General features: G+C 31.3%; 1 protein-coding gene across 1 annotated transcript; it reads right to left on the reverse strand.

Annotated features, from left to right (window-relative positions):
* Nucleotides 1-1,230: 1,230 nt before the first annotated feature.
* LOC137931784 (sodium- and chloride-dependent glycine transporter 1-like) lies at nt 1,231-20,782 on the reverse strand. The gene is made up of 12 exons (XM_068775290.1): nt 20,623-20,782; nt 19,396-19,561; nt 17,591-17,869; nt 15,652-15,871; nt 14,292-14,406; nt 13,470-13,649; nt 12,740-12,929; nt 7,972-8,171; nt 7,144-7,275; nt 6,092-6,226; nt 3,568-3,720; nt 1,231-2,305 (listed from the first exon to the last, which is right to left on the reverse strand). Exons 1-12 carry the CDS (start codon nt 20,650-20,652, stop codon nt 2,183-2,185), a joined length of 1,923 nt encoding a protein of 640 aa, XP_068631391.1. The 5' UTR covers nt 20,653-20,782; the 3' UTR covers nt 1,231-2,182.
* Between the last annotated feature and the right edge of the window lie 408 nt (nt 20,783-21,190).

Consider the following 21,190-nt stretch of genomic DNA (forward strand, 5'->3'; position numbering starts at 1 on the left):
TTATAACTTAAAAGCTAGAGATTCCCTAAGAGATGTTTTTGGCGAAATCGATATTGCATCGATTACTTTGCAATATATTTTTCATTTATTTCTGTGTCCCCAAGATGGGGCAGAGGGCGTCTACAGTATGTCGCCATCCCGAGTGGTCTTGAGCCCCGCGCTTTACTTCGCTCCACGTCATTCCAACTGCCTTCACTTCTGCAGTGATCGTCCGCCGCCAAGTTTGCTTTGGGCGGCCATGTCTTCGCTGGTTACCGGTTCGAAGGTTACCAAGAATATCACGCGTCGGCTCCAAGACTTCGTTAGCAATATGTTTTTAGTAACATATTATTTATGCGCCATAATATAAATTTTTTTTGAAAAATATTGACAGGCACACGATAGATCAGGGTGTACGCATTTATAATAAAGTTCCATAAGATATCTTAGACCTTCCTTTTCTTAGATTTAAATCTCAATTTAAAAATACGTTATTAAGTAAATCATGTAACAGTATTGAAGAGTTTTTACATATCAAAAATTGGTAAATTACATTTAAAAGAGCACCTGATAAGTTTCTGGCCGGGTATTCTCAACGATCAGCGTTTCGAGCTGTTGGTAGCTTATTATTTATAATGAAAAAATAATCGACGATTCAAAAGCGTATGTAAAAGTTTACTCTAAAAAAGATATTTTGAATCTTGCACAATACTCTTGTACTGACGTCGCAATGAGTTAGTATCTCAAATTTTCACAAATTTATCGAATTAAAACGAAACTATTTATTTTTGTACATATCCTTTATTAAATCAATATATGACGATGAAAACTCACGACAAATGAAACAAATGATAAAAATTAATTTAAATAAAAACAGTTTTCTTCAACTTTAATTTATTTTTTTGCTACAATGCGATTGATAAGTAAAATTTCCATACATATTTATCAGTCTTTCTTATTGTTTATATAGTTTTTTTTTTTAAGAAAAGGAACAATATTTAGCCACCTCCGTACATGCAGTGGTAGTCGTGCAACAAAGTACACCGCCACCGATTAGTGCCAAACACAGAGTCTAACTGATCGGTGTAACATAACTCCTGAAGATGCCCCGTGGAGGAGTGAAACACGTGTTGAGTAGTTTAGCGATGGCGGTTGTGTGATTCGCATTGTTTGCCGCACACGCATTTGTCGGCGGGCTGGCGAGCGGTGCACTTTGCTGCACGACTACCGCTGCATGTGCGGAAATGGCTAAATATTGGTCCTTTTCTTACTTAGAATGGACTTCCGCAAGGTAACACTTGATTCCATTAAAGATTTCTTTTTATTTGGTGTGTCAGAAATAAGAGGAAAATATAGGCTTAGTTTTATAAAGCTTTTTTTTATTTCTATCGCATTTATTAAGTTCTTGGGCACTGTGCGATAAATACAATACTCTACAATACTGAACTCAGCTCATCTGTACTCGATGTGCCGAATCAAGTGCACATAAACAAAAACACTGCAAATTATTGGAAGATTTGTCCAATTGATTTTCTTCTTCACTTGTTTTTTCATATAAGCTACGCATTTTCTCACCTTCTTTCGTTCATTCATTCATCGTATTCTTAAATTAGAAATTATTTTAAATGCTCTTTTAAGTCTATATAAAAATAAATATAGTTTTATTACATTTATATGAGCAGTGGTAGCCCAGCGGTAAAGGAGTAAGACTTCTAATCGTAGGTTGCAGATTCGATTCCTGGGTCACAATTTTATATAATTCACACTGTGAATTAATTATATAGAATTGCCACTGCTTACAAACAAATTTCCAGGGATGGGAAGTAGCGTCGTTTGTAATACCACACTGCGATCGCCAATCCCTGTGTCAAACGAGGCGATTGTGTTATATCCTCAAAAAAAAAATTCCTAATGGTGTTATTAATCACTGAAGCATTTAGACAATTTTGATTAGTTAATTATAACACAAAATAATATGTAAACGTGATAGATACTTTTTTGGTTTTTGTGTATATCACATAACGGAATATTCACGTGAAAGTCACACATTAGTCTGAAGTATATTATGTTAGGCATTAATTTTAAAAAACAAAACCACTTTATTAAAACACTAATTAAATAGCGAAAATTATACTATTTTTTTGCTGCCATAAAATATATATATTCTTTTATGAGTCCTTTTGGTTATGAGAATATAAAAAGGTTAAGCATATCCCATGTTGTCAAAGGCGGTCTGGTCGGCACCCTGCGTGCCGGCGTTGGTCGACGGCAGCGATTTCGATGCCGGTTTCCAATTTTCTGTTGTTTTAAATAATTCTTTGCCACGCTGCAAAATATAAATAAAAACATTGTTTTTATAACTATAAAAAATAGTGTTTCGTTTAATAAATATTTTGTATAGTCATAACGAAGCTTAGCGTGTTTTGTATTAATATATTTTTGTAAACTGTATTCTATGGCTTTATAAATATCATTCTAGATGTACGGAATCATTCAATGTTATAAAGAAATAAAGAGAAAAGATTTATTAATGACTTAAATGTGATAGTCAGATAATGATTATAGGCAAGATATAAGTAAGAGTATCAACAATGTCATCATGCCTTTTCTTGCTGATAACAACAGTAATTAAATGTGGGATTTGGGAAAAAATACACAGAAATGGAAAAAAATAAATGCAAGTATGTGTAACATTTTCGCAAATTCACTGCGGTTAAAACACTTGGCAATAGTTAAGTATTCGATAGAAAACCCTGAGGGTTAACTTAAGTTAAAAGTATACATAGTATTGTTTTTGAAGTTGTAAAAATTAAAGTTTGTTTTATATTTAAAGCTCCGTTTGTTGTTTTTACTTTAACACGGTGGACACATTCAATGCCATTCACGAACATATTAAATAATAAAAAATAAAATAAAGTAAACTTTTTATATGTTACATGTAGAAATAAATAAACAAACAGTAAAGTGCGTGCCGTATCGGTTACAAAGGTGTCAAGTTACACGCGCCTATTTTGCGTATCTCTATTATTTAGCAAAATAAAAATTGATTGCGTGACATTAGCAGTTATCGGTAGTATTTTTTATTACATAATTCATTGGTATTCCGTTTACTTATACTTATTTACTTTTTTGTTTGTAATAAATAAATAAAATAAACAGATATATTTTTGATTAAAAAAAATCAGGAAAAAATGTCCGGTAAGAACAATGGCAAATAGCGTCATATTAAGCATTAGCTATGTTTTAGAGAAGTTATTTACGTAGTTATGTATTACCATTAAATATTAACATAAAATTTTTATTGAACATGAGTAACGTATTAATAAATTTTCTCAAATAAATATTTTTATTTCACATTAAAAAATTTTAAGGTATTAAAAATTATTGCAAATGATTTTTTAAAATCATTGTAATTTAAATAATATTTTAACCATTAAATCTGCTGATTATTTAATTTTTTTAATTTCGACATGTTTATTTAAGATATCACAGTTTAAATTAAAAATGCAATATAATGATATGTTAGGGAAAATGTCCGAAAGCGTTCTTGAATTAAATACAGATTTCAAATAAAAAAAAAAAACATACGTATCCTTTGTGCAAAGCCCATCCAATACCAACAGGGAAGAGAATTATTGTTGATAACCCAATAGCCCAACCGAGCAAGTCAGCAAATAAAGGAAAAACGTAATCTTCGTAGGAAGGTGGTGACCAGTCATAGAATATAAAGATTAGCACACCCTGAAATAAAATAAATAGTTAGTTATATTCTGAAACTAATTTTATTAATTATTAAGTGTACGACAAATTAGTAAAAACGTTTATTTTATAAAATAATAGTCACGTGTCACGAATGAAATAAATTAAAAGCATGCTGACGAAAACAGTGAAACTTAGGCTAGTAAAATTTTCTAGTTGAACTGAATAAAATCATCGTAAACCACATGCATTTGGAAATTAAATAATCTCTATTGCTCATGAAGTATAAATATTTATAAAAGAAAAGAATTATATGAAAGTAGATAAAACAAATTTAACATTCTTAACTTAATCTTTAGATTTAAATAGGATTTAATGAACTGATATGGAAGGTTTTAGATAACAGATTAAAAATACATATAGCCAGTGACTGGTAAGAAGGTTTAGTGATTTATTTCCGATTTAGTACCAATTATTGCGATTGCACGTAGAAAGATGGTCGCTGGAGACTTAAGATTCTAAAGGAAAGACCACATTAAGAAAAGGACTAATATAAATGCGCATGCGGTAAACAATGCGAATTATACAACTACCATCGTTAAATCACCCAACACGTGTTTCACCCCTCCACGGGGCATCCTCAGGAGTAATGTTACACCGATTAGTGTTAAACACCGAGTAACAAATCACAAGTCACTCGGTGTTTGCAATCAGCGGACTGGCGGGTGGTGCACTTTATTGCACGACTACTGCTACATAGCGGAAGTAGCTATATATTAGTCCTTCTCTTACTTAGGATGGACTTTCGCAAAGTAACGCCTGAATCTATTAGATAAGAAAGACCACAGACTGACAAGTGGAGCGTAGGACATCCACCACAAAGCGGAGATACTTTCTTGTTGAGAATCTGTCAAGAGTTTTTTACGGGTGAAATGAAGATGATTGTGGTCACTTAAGTAAGTAAACAGAAAAATGCTTGATTAGTCCAACCGGATAAAAACGTCAAATTAAGCTTTCCTATTGTCACATCCTTCATTGTCCTCTTTTGTTTATTATTATGAAATTATTTAAATGTATCCTAGTGTGTACAATAAAGAATATTAAATTAAATTTAATCCTTTAACCTTACGAACAAACAAAAACCAAACATCAAATGACTTCTTAAACTAAGTCTGTTTTCAATTACAAAATTGACTTATATTTGATGTGGTAAAAAATAATTAAAAAAACTCAATAACTAGTTAAATATTTAGGTATTGAAAAACCCATAACATAATAAAGCGGTGTTTTTATAACGCGTGTATCTATATTATAACTTTCACTCTTATAACGCGGAGATTTTCTACGTTATTTTTCTATAATGTGAAACGTGTTGTTCTAAAGAAACTTGTGTATTCTTAAAAAGAGTTGGATACATTTCAGCTCGAGTAAGTTCCTTGCTGTACATAGGGCTTCTGTATAGACTTACAATAGGTTGGAAGACGCCTGTGATTCTTCGATGATTTTAACAAAGTCGGCCGGTCCATGTTGGTCTCCAAAACCTTAAAGCCATCTCTTTCTAGCATGAGGGAGCATACAACTACTTCAACTTGCCAACCCACTAGCATATGTTAGTTACTTTCGTTCTTCTACGAATCTTCTCATTTATAATTCGATCTAGAAGAATCCCCTACGTAGCACTTATCATGGCTTGCTGAGCGAATGTGATCTTGGCAATGACACGAAGTGAGAGATCACGTTAGTACCGTAAATCATCACTGGCAATATACATTGTTACCATTCGTCTTAAAACGATTAAAAAAACAATTAAACCGAATGACAAAAATTACAACTCTACATAAATTTAACACGGATTAGCCGTTATCATCATTGATATAAGAAACATTTTTGTAATATCGCAACAAAGACTCCCGTTATCGCACGCCCCGTATGAGATCTTATCAAAATCGTTAATATATCGAATATTATACACACCCATTTACTTAAACTTAAAGGCATAGATGTAGAAAATAATGATATAATTGTACTCTTTCGGGTTGATACTTCACAAGTAGTAAAAAAAAAATTGAAAAAGTAAAATATTAAGTTGAGATTTTGAAGACATGTTCAGTAGCGGACTTACTCTTTACAAAGGTATCTTTGTAGATTCGTAATCATTTTCATTATCATATCAGTTGATAGACCCACACTGGAATGCATAAGTCTCATGCGCTGATGCTCATAAAGATCATGCACTGCTCGCATCCAGCGACTATGATGATATATGATCAATCCCACTGGAGAATTCTTTCTAACGAGCAATTCTTCAAGCAAATCTTTGCAGATTACTAGACCAAATTATTAGAATAATACTTCCAATTATAGACGACACTATTAGATATTTTAGAAAAAAAAAAATAGTTTATATGCTTACAACACTAGCTGCAGGCACTGTAAATGTCCAAGCAGCTTTCCAATAAAACCTCAAGACTTTGTTTAACTTCATGTCCATAGAGGCCAGGTCGCTCATCGCTCGGTCGATTCCATAACTCCAAGCAATCGACGCAGTCTGTCAAACATTAACTTTATTTTAAATTCTATAGTTATTCTTCGTGTTTGATAACGCGATGATAAGCTACTGTTCGAATGATAAGCTTTTGATTCCGATTTACGATTTTATTATGACACGAGTCTACATCATAAATTTAACGAATTTATTTTTTTATTGACGTTCACAATATTTACCTTCACCAGCATATGTTAAAAAATATTATTTAAATTTAAAAGTTGTTGATAGCGTGGGACATCATCGTAAAAACTTCCAGCGGCGAAACAATCTTAAACATGATTAGTCTATATAATGTTTGAAATTGTTTAAAAATTAGTTCCGCAATGATTCCACGTAAATAAATTATGCGGAATATTTGATTTTAAATTAATAGGAAATAAGATAACCTGAACAAAAGATAACCAATCAAATTCGACTTTTGATATGATTTTGCAAAAGTCCTTTGATTAAATGAAATATGAAATATTTGTTCACGTATTATAATATACTGGTAATGTTAAAACCTTTTACTTTAAAAAAATATACAGCACTAGTTGTCTTGACAGATTTTGTACTGCCAGAACTTATTAGCCGGCTACGTTCCAACAGAAAAAAAAAACAATTTCCAGAGTGAATGCAGCTGTTAAAGGACAATTCAGAGTTCAACAGGGTTCACAGGGAAGTTCAAAGCGAACTGTCAAAGGCGCGAACTTCATAGCAAACTGTCAAACGCACAAAGCATAAAGCGAACTGTCAAAAGCGCGATGATTCAAAAGTCATCATATGTTCTGAAATTTTTGAAGTCTCCGTGCCATATTCTTTTTTTTACTAAGAATCCTTGAAAAAACACGAAAGAATTTAGTGTAGTAGTTCTCAAGTTATGATGTGTCCAAGGGAAATAGTAATTAATTTTTATGTAAAATATTAAATTGTTTTACCTCTGCCATACCAATCAAAAGAATGGCCCACGACGCAGTATTCCAGTCTAGTAATGTGAACAAATAAACACCACCGCTAAAACACATCGGGAGTCCGAGGATGAAACAAGAAAAGCACGTAAATGCTGTCACCTGAAAGAAATAACGATTTCCTTAAATTATATTGAATATTTGTTATATCATTGTAATAGTTTTTTCTGTAATTCTTTTTTCAAATAACTCAATCGTAAAATAATTTGTGTTAGATGCTACTTATCCCAAAACTCATAGACTTATATGACACCGTATAATGCATTACATATAATTTTCACAACAAATTTCGTTAAAATAGGTTTTAATCGAATACTAAGGAATACTAATGACCGAAGAAAAAAATTCAAATAAAAAACTTGCTTTTAACTTCAAAAACCTAACTAGGACAGTTCAAAGACGTGTACTAACTTATTTAATTATGATCTCTATAATTTATTATAAAATTGACAGTGAAGAAAAATAACGTAAGAAATCTTTGCATTATACGGGGAAAACATTCGTTGTACGGGTGACATAAAATCGAGTAATATGAAAAAAAAAGTATAAGTAAAAGTTCTTATTGCTATAAATCTAGTACATCTTAAAAAAAAGTGTTAAAAAATATAAAAAGTTGATCTCGCTGTAATACAGACGAACTATTTGGTATTTTATAAGTAAATATATTACTGTTGCTATTTGTTACAATAGATAACTTGTCAGAAAAATCCAAAGTAATAGCAGATTCTTAACTTTGATGAGAGAAAGGAAGAAACGATCGAAGGGAAAATAGACCATTAGAATCTATATTAAACTCACCATCCAATATCTCTTACGGAGATGAGGCCAGTTGTCAACAATGGCAGTGTTGATAGCCTCGATACCAGCGAACTGACTTCCAAGTCCAAGTATGAACAGCATGAAGAAAAACAGTATTGACCAAAACTGCGGTATAGGCATTTGTAGTAGTGCTTCTGGGTATGCAACAAATGCTAAACCCGGACCATGTTCAGCGACGTCTGTGAATAAAATTAGATTTTTTTATCACTTTTTGACTCTTATGTTTTCCACACTTTTAAAAAATCATCCAAATTCACTTTTTATTTTTAAAGTCATATTGATAACATTATTTTATATTACATACTTTTTCACCCTGATAATCTAACATGTAAACTATTAATAAAAAGACTTAGATAATTTTTCTGATTAATGTTTTATTAATTTAACATTTTTTTGAAATTGTAGAAGCCTTAAGGTTTTGGAGTAAATGTCTTCGAAAGATGCTGAACGCGATCAAGTTTAAACCGATCCTCTTGGAAACCTATAGGAAAAGCCTATGTTGCAGAAATAATATTTTTTCCTTATTTTAAATAGATATACCTAGAGACATTTTTCACAGTTGCTTTCTAGCGGGATTGAAGAAGTTGTTTGCGGTTTTTTTTTACTTTTGTTTAAATAAAGTAATGATTTTTATAGGGAACAACAACTCATGATTTTAATGAATCTGACAAATGGAGAAAATAAATATTAAAACGAAAAAAAAAACTCTTTTAGTTCTTTTATTTTAGGGGATAAATGACGACTTACATCGCCAGTTTAAAAATGTTTCTAAGCGATCTATTAAGTCACGTATGTATTCACAAAGAAGGGTAATGTAATCTCTCATTGAAAATTTCTGTTTGTTAGGTGACTTAATGTTGACCATTTAATGGAATAGACCTTGGAGCATCACAGTCATGTCGGTCTTACTTCTAAGTTTTGATCTTATAACTACCTAAGGTCGATGCTGTTAATATTGTGATGGTTGAAATAGTGAAATCAAATGAACTTAAAAAAGGCAAAGTCGTAAATAGCGTTTCCAAACAAAAGTGAAGTCTTGCCAATGTAACAGTGTTGCTTCTGTTATATTGTTATCAATACATATAATACTTAAATATGGGTACGTTCTCAATTATCTAACAGATGCAACAGCACGTATAGATACACGAAAATAGAATTATTAGCTGCCTTACGCCCTTCTCGTGGCCTGTACTGCCTTTTGTTATATTTTCATAAAAAAAAAACATCTTTGGTAATCTTTAATATGGAAAAAAATATGCTGTCTTTATAAGTACATATATAGGCCTATTTGTTCAGTTATATCTTAATTAATAAACCCTAACTTCCTTTAAACTCTCAAATAGGAAACACACCCTTACAAAATCTTTTTTTCCTCTGCTTTAAAATACAGCGCCATAAAAATGTGATTTTTACCTTAGAAATGATTTTTTTCCGGGGTAATTTTCTTTTAGTATACATTAATATCTGTAATAATGCCTAATTCCTTAATATTTCTTATTAATAATTTCCTTTTAAGTGTGTTTGTAGTTTTTGCCTTACTTGACCTCGCCCTGCTCGGATACGAGTAGCTGGCATCGAAATATTAACTGTAGACGGCAAGATGGTGTTTTGTTTATTGAACTATGAAGAAAAAATTCAAAATACATAACCAACTAATCGTGAAATTCGGTATTATGTTCTCAAGCTGTTAATAACATATAGGATTAACAACACTGACAATATTGAACTTTATCACGTGATAACTTCGTATTATGAAGGTATGAGTCATTATTTCCAAGTTCGCAAATAACATTATCGTATGCGTTATAAGCAATAACTAGATAAACTTTATTAAAATAACATAGACGGGAAAAGAACGCGGTAAACAAGTGATCAGATGTTGCAATGTCTCAGTTGTAGAATAAATAATACAATATATAAAATATATCATTGTTATGAAAATTGGCGTAATTAAATGGCTGCTCGATGTTTTTGTTGTAGCATATAATGTGCATTTTTTTTAAAAAAGGTCTTTGAACTGATAACGCATATTATATATAAGCCATTCAAAATATTGATTCCATCGAGCACTGGTAAATTTTATAGAGTTGATAAGGCAATTGACATATTTGATAACAACACAACAATAACGGACTCAAAGAGCTTTAGGCCAGTAGAATAACTTTTGACAAAATTAAAATTAAAAGATGTCATAGAGTATAACTATTGCGATTTATTTTTTTAATTGTAAAATTGTTTATCTGTTGATTATAAAATATAACTGTTTTAATAAACAATGACTTAAAATGTTACTTTGCAAGCTTGCAATGTCTTTTTGAATTTATTCCTTTTTTTTTCTACCGAATAAAAAAAAACATTCCAAATGTTTACATTTATATTTCTCAATTTATAAACAAATAAAAGAACGGTATAGTAAAAAAGAAGAAAATACATTGTTAGTGAATATTTCGGAGATAGCAGCAAAATTGCAAGTACGAACTGTTATCCCAATCCATTATCTTTCGACTGAAATTCAAACAAATGTGTTGTTCAACGAAATCGACAGGGATACCGTACTCGCGGATCAATCGTCAACTGTGTACGATTCAATATGTCTATCAGCATGTACAGGGTATTTCAAAAATCGTCAGTAATTGTTAATATACGAGTTAATATGATTACATGTTTCAAAATTAAAAAATAGAGTTGTTACATTATCTAAGTTAATAAAAAAAAAACTTTAGGTCAATAATATTCGTTTAATTTTGGTCAAATTAAGATCAGTAATATTCGATAAAAATTTCCATAAGATAAAATTTATTAGAAAAATTAAAGCACGTCGGAACGTAGTACGTATAAATAGAAACATATTCAAAAATGTTTAGAAAGGTTTCTTTAATAATTATTAAATGTTTAAATGTACTGCTACGAATCTTTTGTGTCATTGTGTGTGAAGATGTATGTAGTAGACAACTATTTGGGCATAGAAGATAGTATATAAATAAAATGACTAATATTCTATTGATTCACTAGTCTGAAATAATATTTCATATCATTAAATATTTATTTAGAAAAAAAATTAAACAATTTATGTGTTAAAATCAATTTCTGTAACTATATAATGGTGGGACTGAAAAAATTTAAAATTGGAACACGCTGGTTACATCAGGTTCAATGGATTCTCGCAACTGTTTGCTTTGGCCCACGGTTGTATGCAATTTGCTTGGATTAATCAACTTGAGCAAATCAACGCTGTACTATTCAGGAAATGTTAGTCCGAACTAAACAGGTGGCTTTTTTGTTTATTGAAGATGTAACATCGTGTGATCAGGTGCTTTTGTATAAAAATAGGAGACGAAATAGATATAATTTATTAAAATTTTCATTGATATTATCATGAAAAAACGTAAGTATTTATTGTAGGATGTCCAAGTGCAAGGGTCTAACGAAGACTTTAAAGTTACGGTAGCCAAAAGACTTTGGACGAAAGAACAAAATGAAAGATATTGTGATGAAAATAAGGTAAGAATAAAAGAAATTGAGAAGTATGACAGTGAGTGAAGAATAAAGATAAAAAATCTGAAAAAATTATTTGTAAACAAAGACCCTGATCCTAACTAATTTGGGGTATGAGAGGTCTCCAATAGCGGGGGCCATAAAAAAAAGACTTTGGACGCATGCCGCTACCTACAGGACCTGTTATTTATGATCTATGTCAGTAGACACCTTATGATATTTTTCTAGTTTGAGAAATCATTAATTATCTAATATTAAGACAGATATTAAATACTATAAGTCAAAAGAGAAGAGAAGAGCCTTGAGAGATTTTATGATGGTTCAGTGACATTGAAAGAGAGACACATAAACAATTCGATCCTCACCAATATGTTACTACCGATTTTTAAGTTATTATAACCAAGTCCCGCAGAAACAAACAGATAACTTTGACTTTGTAAAATTTGCTTTATAAGTCACATACCCTTATTTGACCATGTTAAATTTATAACGGAACTCTCTATTACTATAGTAGTGAGGAAAGCAGAAAGATAAGAAATATAAGAGGAATGAAAAGAGTTCATACTCGATTCCAGATTCGAGGCGATTAAAGAACAAGATGGTGATGAAAAAAAAACGATTAAGACGAAAGAAAAAAAAAGTCGTAGCAATGGAAATTCATAAATTAAAAGTTATATATTCAAAATAAGATGGAATACATGTCTTGTTGATATCAAGTTGAGTCTACCGTATGTTCGGATGTTTAAAGCTTTAAATCAAAGTTAAAAAAATACCTACTAAAGAAAATAAATCACTGATTATTTCTAATAACTCACGTCAATAAGATTTTATCGAACGATCGTGAATATGACCTGTTGATATTTCAATATGTAATCAATGTAATCTATTTCGGCGATATGTAATCTTGATAACTACATTAACGCATTAGGTTCTATCTATTTACGTTATATTTTTATATTCTATTTGTTGACGCAATAATAGAGTATTGGCAAATATAAATGGTAGTGGACAAGCCACACATATATCAGAAAGCTACCGGAGGCTGTAGGCTATGTTCTTAAGGTTCTGGAGTGAACAAAAGGACCCGCCAAGCGTAGCATAGGTCGAACCACAAGGCAGCCTGACGACCTCATCTAGTTAGATGGAAGACGCTGTAAGTGGGACACTTCCAAAAGAATGGGAAATCTATTGGATAGGCCCACGTCCAGCAGTGGGCGATTAAAATGATGATGATGATAAAAAAAGATCTTACCGTCAACGCTAACTCCCATCAAATCAGCTTGAAATCCGAGCACAGAAAATATTGCAAAACCAGCGTAAATTGATGTGAAGAAATTTGCAAAACAAACGAAGACTGTGTCAAAATGGCAGTTATTAGTGAAATTATTGTAAGATGCCAAAGTGATCAAAGAACCGCAGGCGACACCAAAAGAATAAAAAATCTGTAAGAAATGAAAGGTCTATCAAACTTAAATAACACATTTTATATTGTACATAGAATTCAAAAAGGCCAAAGAAGCCGGAAAAAATATAACAAGTTAGACGTAATTAAAACTTTTTCAAAGTTTAATTAGCAGATAATTAGCTCTTTTTAAGATGTTTTAGAAAGACGTTAGGCTCGATATAAAGATCGTTTATTGTTAATGGTCTTTCAAAAGATTGATGTTCGTCGGAAAAGTTTCCCGAATTTGTAATCGTAGTCGAAATTGCAAGTTAAGAAATAACATTAAAACGGAAATTACCGTAACTTATATTCTAAAGATTATTGAAAGTTTTCTTAGTAACGATTATTTAAAACTCGTTATGAATGCCTTTGGTATTTTAACAAATGATAAATTGATTATAATACATTTAATTAATAAAAAAATTGCAAATGATAGACCACCCAAGAGGTAAAATTGCCAAAAATGTTTGCTAAAACGGAAAAGTTATTTTTGTGTTACTAATCAAAAATTAAAACTTAATTTTGTATCAATGCATACCTGAGAAGCTGCGTCTCCCCAAACATTAGCTTCCAGGAGCGTGTTCCAATTCGGAGACAAGTAGAAAAGGATACCTTCAGTTGCTCCATCTAATGTTACTCCTCTGACTAATAAAGCTGTCATCATTACGTATGGAAATAGAGCCGTAAAGTACACCACTTTACCAGCCGACTGTACACCCTATAACAAAACAATTGTATTATACAACGTGATTCCTTATAGGTAGGTGTAAAAGCTATAAAGTCTATGTGTACAGCGTATTTTCCCTAAATTAATCTATAGAATACCCTTTCCCCAAATTCTCAGAAACAATTAATACAGTGATGATAATATAGCATGAAAAATGGTTATTAAAATTTGGAAAAACTTTTATTAATATATTTCTTTATAAAGGAGGATTGGAAAAAGGTGTATATTTTAAAAGTTTTGCAGATAAATGAGCTGTACGATCACCATTTTAAAGAATCTACACATGTTAATAATGACTTTGTTTAAATATGAAAGAAAAAATAATTGAGATCTTATAAAAAAATAGATAGAAAACCAGACCATTTTAATTAAATAGTTATGGTAAATACAGATGATAGCTTCTTCCTTGTGTCTGTCATCCAACTTGTGGCAGATCACGTACTAGTTGGACGTAAAAAAGTGTATGAGTACCCTTTTACACAATCTCTAAGATACGCAGAAGATAGAGCTTTGATCGCTGTTAGCTACAAATTACAATCAGCTACGAATATAATAAAAAGGAAAAACACCCTTCTTTCTGTTAATTTAAAAAGATGTAACAAAAAAGAAAAAAATACATACAAATGAACTTACTTTAATAACAACGAGGAATGCGATAAACCAAGAAAGGAAAAGGCATCCGACAAGATGCCACTGAATTATTCCCCAGCTTGCCCAAGTCGCATCGCCTCGACCTAATACACGTTCGCTGAAAAGACATTTCTGCTAAATGAAGTTTTATTATTTGTTGAGAATGTAATAGACAATACTAGAGATTTGACTGCATTGTTTTGTAGTTATATGCTTGATAGGGCTTAAGATTATTTTTGTAAGTTATTTTTGAGAAATAATCAAAAAATTTTTAATAATTTAACCCTTGCAATATTACTTCGTCAAACTAAGTTGAACATTGCTGAGAGATTTATTAGTAAATTACGTAACTTAATATAGGTAAATTATTAAACCGATGGATTTACTATTAAAAGTTTTGATATACTCGTAATAAATTAAATAACGACATCGCATCCGGTTATATTTCAAGTTTTTTATATTCTTTTTTTTGTTGTTTTATGTTACGTTCTTAATTTAAAACACTGTTATTTTTAAAGTACATTAAATTTTATATATTTATTTTTCTAGAGACTATGTTAAAGTTATAAAAAATACATCATTGTTTCATATTTGTATTTCAGTTATACTTTACAGAGTATTTGCAATTTTTTAAATTATGAATGTAAAAAAGTTCTTCACTGTATTAATTAAATAAATGTTTTAAAAGTAGATATAGAGTTTCTTTTTCAATCCATTATTTTGTTTTTAGAATGCTCAATGAATTTGCTTTTTTTATTTCAATTTGAATATCAATTTGATTCCGATCGCTAACAAAATATAAGAGAAATTAAAATATATTCACTAGTTTTGATTTACTTTCAATAAATTCAAGCGATTTTTTATTATATAACATGATTTCAAAATTAGTTCGAACGCTATATTTGATTTAGATGCTTAAACATCATGCTATAAGCTTATAGCATGATGTTATTTATAAATATTTTATTATTAATCCTTACATTTGTTTTGATAATTTTTAATAACTAATTGCGAGCTAATCTCGAATTTATTTTTTTACATGTTTTTGATTAAATCATTGTTATTTTATTCATTAGTGACGTACGATTGTAAGCCTCAGACCTTTACCACTGGGCTGCCACTTAAACTATTGGACTTAAATCTGCTAGTTATTATCATCACCACCATTATTATTTCAACTAGAGGACTTCGATTACTAGAAGCATCACTCTCTCATTAATTTCTAAAGGCTCAATAACAAGACAAACTTAATAAGATCGTCACTCAACCTTTGTCTATACAGATCTATTAGTTAATATCTGTTAACTAAAAAGACCCTTGTCGAGTACTGAAAATATAATAGAATTTAAATAAATTGACTTGCTTGTAATATTGTTCGGCCGCTATGATTCTTCTTACATTAGTATACCACGGCACAATCTCCGTTCCGTTCAGACAATGACGCCCGTCGTAAGGCTCGAAGCCAGTATTCAAACAGATCTCTCCAATGCTCATGCAGCGTCTCATGTAGTATGTTAGATCAGAGGTGCTGTTACCCGTGTTATTCACCCTACATTGGGCATCATATATTCCGCTGTAACATACTGTTCCCACCAAAAAAAATTACATGCGAAATTTTAATTATAGTCACCTAAAACATCTTTCTATTACTCAGAAGGAACCTTTTATATGTGTTTATACCATAAAAACTATAATTTCCAATTCAAATTCAAACTTAAACAATGATGTGTTGATAATTTGCATTGATACCTGGTTGGTGTTTCATTATTATTATGTATATTTATAAAGCCTTACTTTACATGTTTTTACATGTTTTTCATTGCTATTTAAAATAATCTGCGACTAAATGTTGCACTGAAAAGGTCATGAACCTAATGTTTTTATCGCCAAATCATTATCCCCAAAGATATCTATAGGGGGTATACCATAATCGCCACACTTGGCAGACAGATCAATAATCGCAGTTTGGAATTATAGTACGCAGAAGATGTTACTGCCTATCCTCTGGAAACGTGTTTGTGAGTAGTGAATATCCTATATAATTAATACACAAAGTGTGAACTATGGAAGATTGTACCCCGGGAATCCAACCCGAGACCTACGATCTCGAGTCTCAACTGTCTACCTCTACGCAATTTCGTAGCATAAGCTATAGTATTGATATATGGTTAATTATTATTTCTTGTACTACTGATATTATTATCTCTATTACTACAATAGGATGAATAGGTGTATTTTTTACGTGTAATATTTTTCATTTCGGCGAGTTACTTAATCAGAATTATTTTGTGAAAAGGGACAGATATGTAGAACCAGGAGAAACACGAAATTGATTTTGAGTGTGTTCGGTACCACAACGTTCTGACGGCCAACATAGTGTGTGAGTGTATGTGACAAGAAAGCTAAAGATAAATGGAGAATGCATCACATGTGCATTTATCTTCGATTATAAAATGAAGTGTTTAGAATATGGTGTTACATGTAAAACCGCGATTAAAATGTAAGGTTGATTCAAAAATGTAAATTACTCATTTTTTACTTATTTCAAATTTGTGCTAATTATGTGTGTTTTACGGCTATTTACGTATTTATTTAATGTAATAGTCTAGTGGGAAACAAGAATTTTTCTTAGAATTTTTACTCTTGTCTACTACCTCACGGAGCTCTGTTTCCGTGAAATTAATTTCGATGAAGCTACAAAAAGCCTGAATCGGCTAGCAATCTAACGTCATACATATCACATAGTACGTGAATTTTAATAGTCTGTGTATCTATTTTGTACAATTTTTTATAATGGTTATCACTACACCAGTTCAATATTTTATTTTAACCTTTACACCTGTCTTTTATAACAAATAGTGTTTTATTAAAAATTTAATTTATTAGTACTATCGTTATTATTAAATAGGGACATATATATTCGACCATATATATATATATACACACACATATATATATACATATATATATATAAATATATATATATATATATATATAAATGTGTGTGTGTGTGTGTGAGTGTTTGTGTGTGTATATGCCGCAGAGCTATAGATCTAAAGGTATCAACTAACAAATCGCATCAAATCCTTTTTTTGGTTTAAAACTCATAACTTTTCTTTAAAGGAGGCTTGGCTTCAATCAGTAGCAACTTTACAAGCTATGTAAAATAATCTATTTCGTCATGTTTCGCGTTTAAATACAATTATCGTCTTATCAAAATATTGTCAACTATCTTTGCGTTCATTGAAAAGTAGATTATAACAGTGATAAGTTTTTTTTTTAAATGCATTGAAATAACTTACAGTCTGTATTGTATTCGTTCGTGCAGGAACCCCAGTCTAAATTTCCTGCTATCGATACAATTGTGTAGAATAAAGTCCAAGCGACGATGATCATGTAATAAATGCTTATTAAACTGATCACGACCAACGTGCAATATCCCAAACCGTTGTAGAACGGTCCAATCGCTCCAAACGCCTTCAAAGGCCCAAGGCTTGTGAATTGTCCAATATATAGCTCCAGATAGAATAATGGGAGACCAATCAAGAGCATCATTAACAAGAACGGTATCAAGAAAGCGCCTGAAACAAATAACGAAATTGAAAAAATTATAATTTATTACACCCGAGTCAGATGAAGCTGTTAATAATAATTTTTTTTCAGCCAATGGACGCCCATTGCTAGGCATAGGCCTACCCCAAAATGGCCACGATGGTCGGTCTTCGCGCGATTTCCCGCGAATTTAACTATGTCGACGGTCTACCTAAAGTGGCACCTATGCAGCGTCTACCGGTTCGTGGTCGCCTGTAGAGAACTTTTCGGTCCAAACGAACGATATGCACCGCCTGCTGCCACTTTAGACAAGTAATTCTTCAAACTACAATATGATCTAGAAGCGAAACTCCGAGCGTAGATCTCGATATATACATTATAAAAATGAAATGTACAAATAATATGGAATGTGTGCTCTCCAGCGAAATGGACAGACATCATCAAAATTGTCACTTATATCTTAGTAAATGAATGCTTTCACTCTACCAAACATCGAGCTACATGGCGATGCATTGAATGAAAGAAGAAGGATGTTGGCCGCTTCGATCGGTTCCTATTGGAAATCTAAGATGATGACTATATAAGAAAAGGACCAATATTAGAGTGTTGAGTGACTCTGTGTTTGACACTAATCGGTGTAACATAACTCCTGAAGATGCCCTGTGGAGGGGTGAAACATGTGTTGAGTGATTTGGCGGTGGCGGTTGTGTGATATCAGCGGGCTGGCGGGCGGTGCACTTTATTACACGACTACCACTGCATGTGCGGAAGTGGCTAAATATTGGTCCTTTTCTTACTTAGGATGGTCTTCCGCGAGGTAACGCCTGATTCCATTAAATATGATGACTATGTGCAGCTGTGGACGTCCAGCGGCTAAAATGCTAATAACGACGACAATTTGTACAAATTTTGTCTTTATAACGTATAAATGTTTTACGCATATATGTAAAGACTTATTTTTATGAGTAAATTATCTATTTATTATTTTAATGTTTAGTCATTTGAGAGTCTATAACGTAAGTAGGAGATATAAATACATTTACATAAGCATTACTAATAATCTTATATAGGCTAGTTCTACATTCACACAGTAAATATAAAAGCAATAATAGAACATCGCAATTTATCACTTTAATGTTATTGAAAATAAAATTAGAAGAGTTATCGAAATATAAAGAGAAAATAAAAAAATGACGCTAGGTATATTAACTAATAATACCGTATACATATCTTTTCAATAATTCCAAAAAATTGCACTACATGTATATTATGTAAGCTTGTACGTATGTGATGAATTAAGTGCGTTTTTTTATTTTTTAAAGTCGATTTATTTTTTTAAAAATTGTATGGTAAATTATTATAAGGTATTTCTTTTACGGGTAAAAAATATACTTTTATAAAAAATTGTAGGATGAAAAATTATAAATATCAATTTTTACGATATATTTTGAAAAATTGTTAATAAATTTACATGTTATATAAATATCGACAAACAAACTTGGTTGAGATTAATATATAAAAGTGTGCAGTGAGCTTTAGTAATTAAATTTCTTACCTCCACCGTTTCTATAACACAAGTACGGAAATCTCCAAACGTTGCCTAGACCAACCGCGTATCCTAGGCAAGCTAAAATAAACTCAATCGGGCGTCCCCATGACGCCCTGTCAGGAGTCACTGTCGATGTATTGTTCTCAACTGGTACCTTACCATTTGGTTCGCTCTAAAACAAGTAATAAATATTTTTTATTTTTAACCAACCATCAACCAAGCCTCTCCCATAGAACGTCACGTTGACCGGTTTTGCGATGCCCGCATTCAAAGATTTCTCGCAACCGTAACTATGTCATCGGACCACATAGTTGGAAGCTTTCCCATGCAAAGTATACAACTATCTTCTTATTATCTTTGCCGTATAAAATAAAGTAAAGGAACTATAGGTATTACATAACTCTACACCTCAAAAGTCACCAGAAGACTTTGGACGCGAGGTGTTTCCAGGTGGACCTATTGAAAGTTTCTGGGGAAGCCCTATGCGCATTAAATTGTTATAAATGGCATTTGGGTTATGCCTTGCTGTGGGCCTCTATCTGCTGAAAAGAAGAATAGGCAATTCTCATTGAAACAAAATTACGAAGAGTGTGATTTACAAGAACTTTTACATTATCAGTATTTAAAAAACATACAGAACCAAAAGTACAAACATAATAATAATCATAGTAAAAGTATTTTTAATAAACAATGTAATAAATGTGTTTGATAGAATCTTCAACGTAATATTATTTTTTTACCTGTTGATACATAGCTTTAAAGGTCATTTATAATATAGATTTATGATTACAAGTATAGACAAGAAAAGTCTATCTGCAAGCGTGCAGAATATTCATAGATAGTAATCTTGAATATTTTCGTTTGAACTGCATGAAATTTCGTGTCGCAATTAAGAGATATGTTGGTAATTAAAAATAGTTATTGCTCTAATTGTTACTTTAGTTTTTGTTACGATTTTAATTTTAGTATTTATCTGTACCTTAAAATGTTGACGTGTTTTAATTGTTTTTTTTATTAAACTTTTATTATCTTTTAACACTATTACGCAAAAATATGATTTAATTAAAATTTGTTTGATTATAATACAGGCTACTGAAATATTTACGTAATCGATATAATGAAACGTTACAATTGAAGTAAGCTATATAACTTTGATGATATACACAGATTTATACATTGCATTATTTTAATCATTCCAAGTCATCACAATGAATATTTTTTGGTAAAACTTACATCGTTCATAGTGTAATTTCTACGAGCCATTTTCGGTAGCGGTTTTTAGAGTCGTCGTATATTGACCAGCGCCTTTTGTTGAGAAACATATGCACTGTATACCCTGGCGTTTGTGACACCATGCGACCGTTTCATATACACTGTTTACATCGAACACACGCCTGTGACTGCCGAAATATTGGACAAAAATCGTCATTAAATATTATCTAATAAGACTGATAGCGAAGCTGATAAAACATTAGTAACCGATATCGTTATAAAAATCTAAACTTTTAACATTAAATTTGAACTTATCTGTGATTAATTCTTACATATCGGTTGCTAATTGTCTGCTTTGTATAATTTCCTTTTCGAATTTCGATGATAAACAATTAACAATTTTTTTTACATGTAAAATCATTTAGATAGGTAGTGATGGTGAACGCTGATATGTAAAATTATTTAATTTGTAATATTAATACGTTGTCTAGCTTGTACGATAAATTTTATTTGTTGCTACTGGGCGACTGTGGCTTGACGTCACTCTCTCGTGATTTTATCGACAGCGTCATTTGAATTTCAATATAAT

This window comes from Battus philenor, unplaced genomic scaffold (genome assembly GCF_028537555.1).
Source record: "Battus philenor isolate CCGP_79_NKW_IND1 unplaced genomic scaffold, ilBatPhil1.0.hap1 SCAF_8, whole genome shotgun sequence".
Taxonomy (NCBI): Eukaryota; Metazoa; Arthropoda; class Insecta; order Lepidoptera; family Papilionidae; genus Battus; species Battus philenor.

Coding starts and splice junctions, on each gene's coding strand:
- LOC137931784 (XM_068775290.1), bottom strand. CDS start 20,652: ATGGCTCGTAGAAATTACACTATGAACGAT. Junction 17,870..19,395: donor GTGTTATAGAAACGGTGGAG/GTAAGAAATTTA, acceptor TATTTGTTTCAG/GCGCTTTCTTGATACCGTTC. Junction 8,172..12,739: donor GATGGGAGTTAGCGTTGACG/GTAAGATCTTTT, acceptor TTTTATTCACAG/ACGTCGCTGAACATGGTCCG.